The sequence below is a fragment of the Nematolebias whitei genome, chromosome 14 (assembly GCF_014905685.2).
Source record: "Nematolebias whitei isolate Nwh7 chromosome 14, NemWhi1, whole genome shotgun sequence".
Lineage (NCBI taxonomy): Eukaryota > Metazoa > Chordata > Actinopteri > Cyprinodontiformes > Rivulidae > Nematolebias > Nematolebias whitei.
The window spans coordinates 29,746,496-29,756,907 of NC_056511.1; the positions used below are offsets into that span (position 1 = coordinate 29,746,496).

The 10,412-nt window shown below is 39.6% G+C and overlaps 1 protein-coding gene across 1 annotated transcript in view; it reads right to left on the bottom strand.

Annotated features, from left to right (window-relative positions):
- Positions 1-7,558: 7,558 nt before the first annotated feature.
- eral1 (Era-like 12S mitochondrial rRNA chaperone 1) overlaps positions 7,559-10,412 on the bottom strand; it is a 25,042-nt gene continuing 22,188 nt past the window's right edge. The window contains exon 11 of the mRNA XM_037688032.1: positions 7,559-8,669. Coding sequence (XP_037543960.1) covers positions 8,547-8,669 — 123 coding nt within the window. The 3' untranslated portion in view covers positions 7,559-8,546. The remainder of the gene's footprint in view (positions 8,670-10,412) is intronic.

Consider the following 10,412-nt stretch of genomic DNA (forward strand, 5'->3'; position numbering starts at 1 on the left):
AATTCTGCACAGTGCACACGGTTTTACCCATTTTATCACATAACTGGCATATTTATTTTGAACATGGCTGTGAAGTGAAACAGGAAGTGACATCAAAGGGGAACTCCATTGTTTATTGAAACTTATTTGAACTCTGACTCTTCATCTTTCTCAATCTTGACTGTTTTTTTTTTCTACCAAGAAAAATCTGTCCAGTTGACCAGTTTAAACTCATTTTGTGATTTATTTACCAGGTTGAGGTTGACTTAAAAAAAAAAAAATATTTGGCTGGGTTGTCAGGCTGTATGGATGAATAGCAAGCGATCATCAGGCCTTTAACGATTGATTGATTGTTATGCACTGATCATCAACTGTTAGACTGATGGTCCCCTTTTTACATGTGACAAACCAGTTTCTGGAATTCCACAGCAGACTGGCTTGAACCACTTTAATAAAAAAAAAAAAAAGGTGTTATTAGTTGGTTGGCAGGCCTCAGACTTAAGTCATTTGGATGAAAGACTTGTTACTGTGTTACTGTTCTCTTTCAAAAAAAAATGCTTTCATATTCGTTACAAAAATTCAATGTCACTGGCACTTTAAGTATGAGTTTGTCCTGTGTCCTAGCTGTCATGCTCCACTTCCACCAGCAGAGGGCACTGCAGGAACTGGTTTATTTATTTATTATATTTATTTTTAGCCATTTTTTTTAGCCAATCCTTAGATTTCCTGCAGCAGGAAGAAATTTTTATTTATTTATTTATTGTGGTTGTGTGTCAATATGACTAGATTAATTAAATTTCTTGTTTTTGGTCACTTTAAATGAATAAAACCTGCTAACCACACAGAGACCACTCATCAAACGCACAAATGAAACGTACAATATATTTAAGTGAACTTCAACTAATTATCACACAAAGTGCCTAAAATGACAAAACATGAAACATTTTTTTTTAATTATTTCTGAACAGATCCTATAAACTAGCTTGTTATTGAGAAAAGAAAAAAAAAAAAAACCATTACTTTCCATGGGATTTAATGTTGTCCTAAAAATATAAATGAAACTGATTAACAAATTTATTCTTCACTTATAAAATATTTTTTTTTTGCTTGAAAATATTTTTTAATCCAGGCAGTTTTACAAATGTTTGATAATTCAGTTCCACGTCCCACTTTCTGATTTCTGCCTTTGTGAACACGGTTTAATCTTTACGTTTATTTCCTCATGGCCTAATTTAAATCTAAACATTTTAGCAGCACAAGGTACTAAATCTTAAACTTTAAGGAATTTATTTTAATAAATAATAGTCTGCTTTATTGTGAGGTGTTTGCATTAGTTATTTTGCTTGATGTTTTACTCTAACATGATGTAAGACTGCTGCTCAGTCTTTAGTGCTTTAAGAATGTACAAATAATATTGGAGTATTTATCTTATTGCTTCAAACCTCTGAAAAAGTATTAAATGGAATTTTTACTTTTGACAAAATACTTCGATATTTATGATGTTCTTGACAGATGTTAGTATTTATATCCTTGTATTTTGAGGTTTCGAACCTTTTATCAATAAAAATGTATACTGGTATCGATTGTCCACCATGTGTGGACGTGCGGAGGAAAAGACAACATTTATTAGAAATTATGCAAAATGTTTAATTTAAATTATTCTTTATTAGCAGATTCCTTTTATAAATGGAAAATGGACTGTACTTGTATAACGCCTTTCTATCTTATAGATACTCAAAGCGCTTTACACAACGTGTCCTCATTTACCATTTCATACAGCACTCTACTAGATCTCTACAAAGCTAATTAAACAAATCATTCTAAAGAGACTAATCAGTGCTTTATCACATTTATACACCGATGGGACACACATCGGAGGCTATGAGGGGTTCAGTGTCTTGCCCTGAGACACTTCGACATGTGACTGCTGGTGGTTTCGAACCTCCAACTCTTGCATTAGAGGACGACTGCTCTAACTACTCAGCCACAGCCGCCTTGAGTTAACTGTCGACTCCATGTGGAGTCACCGCTCCATCGGTGGGTTTTAACCCAGTTTTTATTTCAGCGCGCAGCCTCTGTCTTCTTTCACATCAGTTTTATGGAGCAGTAATAAAATCAGTCTGATGTTTCTCTCAGGTGTTCACTGGATGATGTCATAGTCTCTACTCCATCTCTTCTATTCTATATTTTAAGGACAACACCCCCAAATGATGAGCTGCATGAAGCTGTCAGCTCCAGCTCATTGAGAATCACTTGATACCTGCAGAGGTGCTCAGTTCCGCCTCCTCAGTGCAAAGACCGGTGGTTCAATGCCCAGCTGGAGGCTTTCTGTGTGAGTCTTTGGTTTGCTCCTACAACTTAAAAACATACGTTTGGTTACCGGTTGATTCTCTAATAGACTAAGAGTGTGCACGTGTTGACCCTACTATGGGCTGGCAACCTGCCCAGAGTGTCCCCTGCCCCACCCAGTGACTACGGCCCTTAAACCCCCACCCCACCTCTGAGCAGACCAAAGCTGGTACAGGATGTTCAGACTGAATCACACGTCTGTTTTCTACTGTTTTTAATCTTTAATCGTTCATTCTGCTCCAAACTGAACCAAACTGCTGGTAAAGATCCGATTCATCACAGACTCTGCTCAGATGTTGAGTGAAGCAGCTGCTTCAAAAACCTTTTTCTGTTTGACGGAGTCATGGATGATGTGGCTCAACAAGAACTAAATCATTTGGAGAAAAAGAATCAGGCACACAGATGACTTTGTCCTGCTTGTTCCTGAGCACCAAGACTCTCACTCACACCTAGAGACAACTCAGAGTCGCCACCGAGCCTATCATACATGTTTTCAGTATCTTTAGAGCAAACCCATGCGTGCACAAAGAGAACATGTCAACTGCACACAGAGGGTTCAAAACCTGCAGCCAGGTCACAAAACCAGAGGAGAGCTGTAGAAATCCTGAACAAACAAAAACACAAGCAGCTAACGATGTCACCGTACTGTTGAAATGTGAAAGCAGAAGTTCTTCAAACCTTCTGCTCCAAAACTTTAACTTCACTTCACCGTCCTTCAGTTGAAATATTTCATCGGTCTCTGGTTTTCTAGTTGAATAAAGTGTTTTTAGTCATGAGATGTTTTACAACATATATTTCTCTCCTTTAAGGTGATATGTCAGTTTTTATTGCTTTATGCCCCAAACTATAGTTTGTTTATTATTATAGATCTAAGTTGCATGCGTCAAACTCAAGGCCCATGGGCTAAATGCGGCCCGTCCTAACCATTTCTGTGGCTCTCTACACCCCAGAGGGCCACAGAGACAGAACTTCAAGATAACAGCTGTGCTTCAGTATTACTTTATCAGTCAAATCACTTTTAGTGTTTATAATGCCAAATTACTTAAACATTAAATATTTAATTTTTAGAAGTAGTCATTGAATGCAGTTACATTTTACCAGTTTGTTAATACGTAGTTTATCAGTACATTCTGCCATGTCTGGTCTTTTGAGGACATTCATGAGCTTGATGAGGCACAAAATGAAAAAGAGTTTGACACCCCTGAGTGATGGAACGTGAATTTTATTTCTTCTTTCAAATACAATTACCTACAAAGTTATCTTTATGCGTTTAAAAGCAGGTCATATTATTATTATGCACACCACACAAAATAAAAATTACATTTTATTGTAGTATTTATCTTGTGTACTTGCAGTCTTCAAAAGTATTTTTCTCATGTCTGTAGCTGAATGGATAAGATTAATGGATTATAAAACTAGTTTTGGGTACATTTGGCTACTCTGATGTACATAAAACTTATACTGAGTTGTACTTCCATAGCAACTTCTTTTGTTTAAAGTAAACAGAATAGAAGTTACTTCTGTCCGGCTGGTATTTGGTAAAATAAGTTGTCTCCTCCTCACGGACTTATAATCAGTTTGTTGGTATTAAAACAGAGTTACAGAGATGTACTTTGCTCAGGTGTGAGTCTGTGGGGGTGGGTGGGGGTGCAGTTAAAGCGTCCTTCCTTTTTTGCCTTCTGAGCACTAAAAGAACAAAACAAATTAAAAAACTTATCTGAGAACACAAATGGAAAGCTGTAGGAGCAGCAGCTCCTCTGCTGCAGATAGTGCAGCTGGACGCCGAGCCCAACACACAGATAGTCCCACCTCCGTCTTTATCTGCAGCAGCAGGACGATCCCTCACACCCCAGCACAGATCCCACACCCTGACCGGGGAGTTACCATGGCAACCGCCGCCCGCTCCAACTGAGAACATGTTGCGGTTCGCACGTAGCAATCGAGGTGAATTACTAGGTTTAGTAAGAAATGTTTGAGAAATGACCTTAAAGGAAGACGTGAACGTCACATTATTAATTTGTCTATTCTGGAAGAAGCTGAGAAACATCACCGCTTCCTCCAAAAAATGTGGTTATAGCACATCTTTTGTAAGTTCTGAAATCCTTGATCTTGTTGCCTTTAAAAACAAACAGAGAGGCAAAAAGTCTAAGAGTTTACTGGGAAACTGAAAAACAGGAAATCTGAAACAAGACATCCCTCAGACAATAAGCAGCGGTCTGTTTTAAAGGTCAGGGGTTAAAGACAAACCACAGCAGGACCATCACAGCTGAGCAGGACCTGGAGTCTGTGGCTTACCCAACACCCAAACTCCTCTCAGGCCTCCATGTCTGAGAGGAGTTTGAGCCCACGGGAACCAAACCCACAACTTTAATGAGTGACATGACATCAGTGTTAAAGTCTAATACATGAATGCAGACAGCCCAACGTTAGATTTATCCCCACGTTGTGAGATCAAACTTCTCTGAATGTGTGGAAGATGTTGTTTATTTTAATAATAATTATTGTTGTTTCTGAGGCTGAGCTGTAGTAGTTCAGTGGTGCTGCGGTCTTGTATTCCTGAGACTGCAGGGTTGAGCCCAGGCTGGAACAGGAAGGGGGTTAAAGTGTCCAGTGTAAAACTATTTCCACAATCTTTCTTGCAATTTGGCTCAATGAGGATCTGCAGAGGGCAGCAGCTGGCCACTATCAACACTGGGGGTGTAAATCACCAGCTTTACCATGATACGATTTTATATTGATTTGTTTGTATGACGATACGATTTTTCTCGATATCACAAATTCTGTCATGATACGATTTCGATTCTATTCGATTCACAAGTCTGCGATCGATATATTGTGATATCAAATACCCATCTCATTAACATATAAATACATTTACAAAAACAATTCAAATATGATTTAACCATTTTATTTCTGTTATTACAGGCACCAGGCATTTAAATAACATTTTTCTTAATTAATGAAAAGATAAAAATAAATGACCTGTTCAGTATAGTCTCACATTTCTCATGTTTAAGTGCATTTTTTAAAGCAGTTAACTTAAGTGTGTCCTGATTACCTTTCAGTTATAAATAAACAAAAGTAGATATAGAGTGTACATAACATGGCTATCAATGCCCTGTTTCTTCTTCAGGTGAACAGACAAATTTGTTGTTTCTCGAGTATTTTAACTCACACTGGCACCTGTTGCATACAACATGAGTTTTGTCTGTTGAGCCGTCCTTCTGTTGGAATCAAAAATATTTCCACAGTGTTGATTTAAATCCAGCAGGAGAGTGAATTTCATTATCTGTGTTTTCTGCCTCGTCTGCCATGTTGCTGATGCGGCCGCAGAGCGCAGCCGCAGAGCGCGGCCACGCACAGAAATGATGACACAGACATGCCATGGGAATTTCAAAATAAAAGTGTATTTTAAAGATGACGATATTAATCTATGTTTTAGTTTTGCCACAATATAATTGAATCATTAATCATTTAATCGATATATCTATGTATTGTTACACCCCTAATCAACACCCAAACCAGTGGAAGATTTATGATCGTTGAGTTTATAACTTAATGTTGAGCTTAGTGTGTTACATCACCAACTTCTGAGCTAAATAAACTTTAAAAAAATGTTTGCTTATTACCAAACTCTACTCTTTCTATACAGTACACACATCAAACTGTAGGCATGTCATATTTCAACAACTGCGTCTCCCACTGTCCTTTCACTGTCACTGTCCACCGCCACTGTCCTCTCGCTGTCCTGTCCACTGTCACTATCCTGTCCTCTCACTGTCACTGTCCTGTCCACCATCACGGTCCTCTCACTGTCACTGTCCTGTCCGCTGTCACTGTCCTCTCGTGGTCCTGTCCACTGTCACTGTCCTGTCCACCATCACGGTCCTCTCACTGTCACCGTCACTGTCCTCCCGCTGTCACTGTCCACCGTCACTGTCCTCCCACTGTCACTGTCCTCCCACAGTCCTGTCCACTGTCACTGTCCTCTCACAGTCCTGTCCACTCTGTATTCTCTTACATAAAACTCTACAAACAGATGAAAACTGAAATGTGTGACGACCAAATGCTTCCTCCAGGAACTCCTTTTTGATAAGATTTAGTTTCTGAAAAGTCTGTTTATGGTCTAATTCCTACTTTACTTCCGTCTACCTGTCTTACTGAACTTTTCAGGGAGTGAGAGGCACAAATGCATAGTTACCATGGTGAACCCAACAATTCAACAGTTTTAACATTTCTTTTAATCTTGGATCTCTTCTACAGTTTGACATCAACATGTTGACATTAGATTATGACAAAAGAAGATTTCTGTCTTGTTTTAACAGAAGAAAGTTGATTCACATCAGAAGTTTAGGAGCTTGGCTTCTTCAGAAACATTCAGTTACAACTCAGTGAACGGACGTTAGGAGGAAATGGGAGAAAGGTTTTATTTAGACACTTGAGTTGTGGGTACATATTTTCAGTAATTGTCAAGACTAATGAACACAAGTTTTATAAATACAAAGTTTCTTTATAAACTCCAGTAAAAACTGGCTCCATGTGTCTCTGTTCAGCTGTGTGTGTGTGTGTGGGGGGGGGGGGGGGGTGTGTGTGGGGGGGGGGGGGGTAATGGGTGTGGACCTCACTGGACTTGGGGAATCGGGTTGAGAACAGATAAGAGGAAAAAAAAAACATGCGGTCCACCCCAGATGTCATCACGGTATGCTAATGAGCAGTGTGGGGGGGTCTTTAAGTGTCAGGGTCCAACAGTCGGGGTAGATCGAAGTCACCAGAAAACGACAGAGTGTGAAGGAAACATCTAGAGGTGAGAAGATGTTAAAGCAGGCCTAATCTTATGGTAAATTATTTACAAACGTTTTGAATGTTTTAATGATTCATGGACGTTTTGCTAACAGGCTCCTCAGACGACAGGAAGCAGCTGCTCTCCGTTGTGTCTTGTGCCCTGGACAGGATATCATCTTATACTGTAAGTTTTTTAAAGAGACACTACAGTATAGATGATGTACTATCCAGGGTGTCATTCCACCTCCGACGCCATCAGAACGGACCCGACCGGAGGCCTGACCAGCTGATGAGGGGGGCTGTGAAACCGTTACCATTACTGAGTTTTAGTAATGGTAAGGGTTCTACAGCCTTCGCTCGATCTCATCGGACCCACGAGGATGGACTCTGCTGACTCACGTCTTGATTCACAAGTTTTTAATAAATCAATCTGAACTCCACCTTGAATGAGGGTCTTTTTTAAATTTTATAAACATTAAGAGTTTCTGTTGAAGGGACAACTTTTAAGACACAAGCTTTATTTTAACCAGTTTGAGCAAACATCTTTGTGATGGAACTGGCTCATCCAATCAGAGTAGCAGCAGTTAGAAGAGCAGGAAGAGCTTAAGGGGCAAACAATCTCTGAGACCCCCCCCCCCCTTTATTTTAGGTCACCGTCTTGTGATTCAGAAAGAAGGCCAGATAGAACAACTGTTGATTTAACCCACAGGCAGCAGGGATGAATCTAATCACCATTATCTGTCCCCTTTTAGCATCAGGTTAGTGCTCCACTTCTCCGTCCATTAGAGGACAATGCAGTCCTCGGGGGAAGAGCTGAGCTTTATGAAAGCCAAAAGAGCAGAGGGACCTGGGGGAGGCAGCAGAATAAAAAAGTGAAAGTCGCTGGGATGGATGGTTGCACTTTAAAAGGCAGTGGGAGAAGTGGAAAGAACAGGGCTGGATGGTCCATCAGGGACATCTGAGAGAATATGACTGCAGGTCTCACTCCAGTTTATCTACGTTTGTTGGTACTGGCCAAGTTAAAAAATAAAATAAAAAAAAGAGCTCTGAGAGCCAAAGATAAAACGTCTGCCTTTTCACAACTTGCCAAACCCACTGAGCCGTGAACACGCCGTCAAACCTGCGTCAAAACATCCATTTGATGAGTCTGCCGTGTTTGTTACCAAAGATAAGGAGAAACTTGAACGTTTAGATCAGCCTGTGGTCCGCATGAACTTTAAGCACCCCCCGTTTAAAGAACAGCATCCTGTCCGTCACATATTTACATGGAAACTGTTAAATAATGGCTGCATAAAGAGAAGATGACATTAGCTAAGAGCCAATGTCCTTCACATAAAGAGGATCATGGTGTTTACAGACTGAAGACAACGCTACAGAAACAGTCATTACTAATCTGACAGGGTTCTCTGGATTTTCCTCAGCTGGTTCCTCCATCTTCACCTTTTCATCTTAGCAGAGAGCTTGAGCCTCACTTCCCTCAGGTAGAGCTGGCAGAGGTCCTCGCTTGCCTCTTTGGCGATCTGAGCTATCATTTGGCCTTTTTTGCCGATCACCATCTTCTGAAGATGCGAGAAACAAAACAAGATGAGGAACCAGAGGACAGTCTGAACAAATGCAGGTTTAAAACAGGTGGAAAGTCTTAGAAGGTGCTGCTCTCTGTCACCATAAACCACGGGTGTACAAAGTGTGGCCCAGGAGCCATATGTGGCCCTTACAGTGATTTTGTGCAGTCCACAACTGCAGTTTAAGAATGGTATCATTTTGACCAGTTGGTTTAAGAGGTCCGTGCAGACTTTCTGCAAATTAGTTTGTAATCCTTTTTTTATATAATGTTCATGGTTAACAGCAAAACAGATGAAAAACAATATTTTCAAAATGAGCAATATTTAGCAAAATACAAACCTTTGGCTATAATTGTTTTATTTTCACTTCATGGTACAAAACACTAAAAACTTTTACTGATTCCTACGAGAAAGGAGACTTTTGGATAATGATTCATAAAACGTGGCTAAATATTACAGTTGATAAAATAATCAAGAGGGAAACTGGACATTTTTCAATGAATATAACATGGTATCATTTACATATGAGTTGATCAACTTTATCAAACCTTCTATGAATCTGTTGTAGCGACTGACAGCTGGATGATGTTTCAGAACTTCGATCAGCCTTTTGGGCCATCCATGGTCCAAAAGACTGATCGACCCCCTTATAGAAGGACACTTGATCCAATTACACTTTTGTTGCTGAGAACAGACTAAAATTAACTTTCCAAACACTACAAAACAACAAACAAAGACCCAACAAATCTAATAAATTAAACCCTTTTTAATAAAAGATACAAACTTAGTGTTTATGAAGCTTTTAATGTTTTGGATCTACAACAATTTAAAACTCTTTTTCCACCAAAATCAGTAAACTTTTGTCCTTTCTCCAAAATATTGTTCACGTTGAGATTTAAATTCACATTGATGTGGTCCTTTCGTCTGGATTGTTTTGGCCCACACATAAAAGCGTTTGGACGGTATTCAGTAAAACTCCCACAAATAAGAAGCAGTATCTTACAGAACAAGAAAATCGTTTGGAATTAGGAAGTACTCAGAAAAAGTTCTACGTCACACGTTCTTCCATCCGTGTGAGAGCCAGCGACCTACATTTCAGTCATCCTTTCTGGTTTGAGTGAAGAAACTAAAAACTGCTTTAAGTGACTCTCGTGACGGCAGCAGCTTCAGCAGCATAAAGACGCATCTACAAACATTCTCTGTAATCAAATATACATGGTCCTGGAGGGCTGTTCAAAAATTCAAGAGTTAAAAACACAAGAAAAAGAATTTGTAAACACGAGGGAAGAGGCAGAAGCCATGAAGGAGGCTACAGGTGAGGAACAACACCTAACACATGTATCTGAGGCAGTCAGTAATTTGTGCTTTATTCAGTGGACAAAATGCATGAACACAACAACAACCACGGTGTCTTTCACTGTAGGAATTTAAACCTCAGTGAACCTCGTTTGGACTCCAGGTTGTCAATGAACGACCCGCTAAGCTACAAACCAGATTCCAAAAAAGTTGGGACACTAAATAAATTGTGAATAAAAACTGAATGCAATGATGTGGAGGTGCCAACATCTAATATTTTATTCAAATTAGAACACAAATCACAGATCAAAAGTTTAATCTGAGAGAATGTATCATTTTAAGGGAAAAATCTGTTGTTTCCAAATTTCATGGCGTCAACAAATCCCAAAAAAGTTGGGACAAGTCCATTTTTACCACTGTGTGGCACCCCCCCCCCCCCCTCTT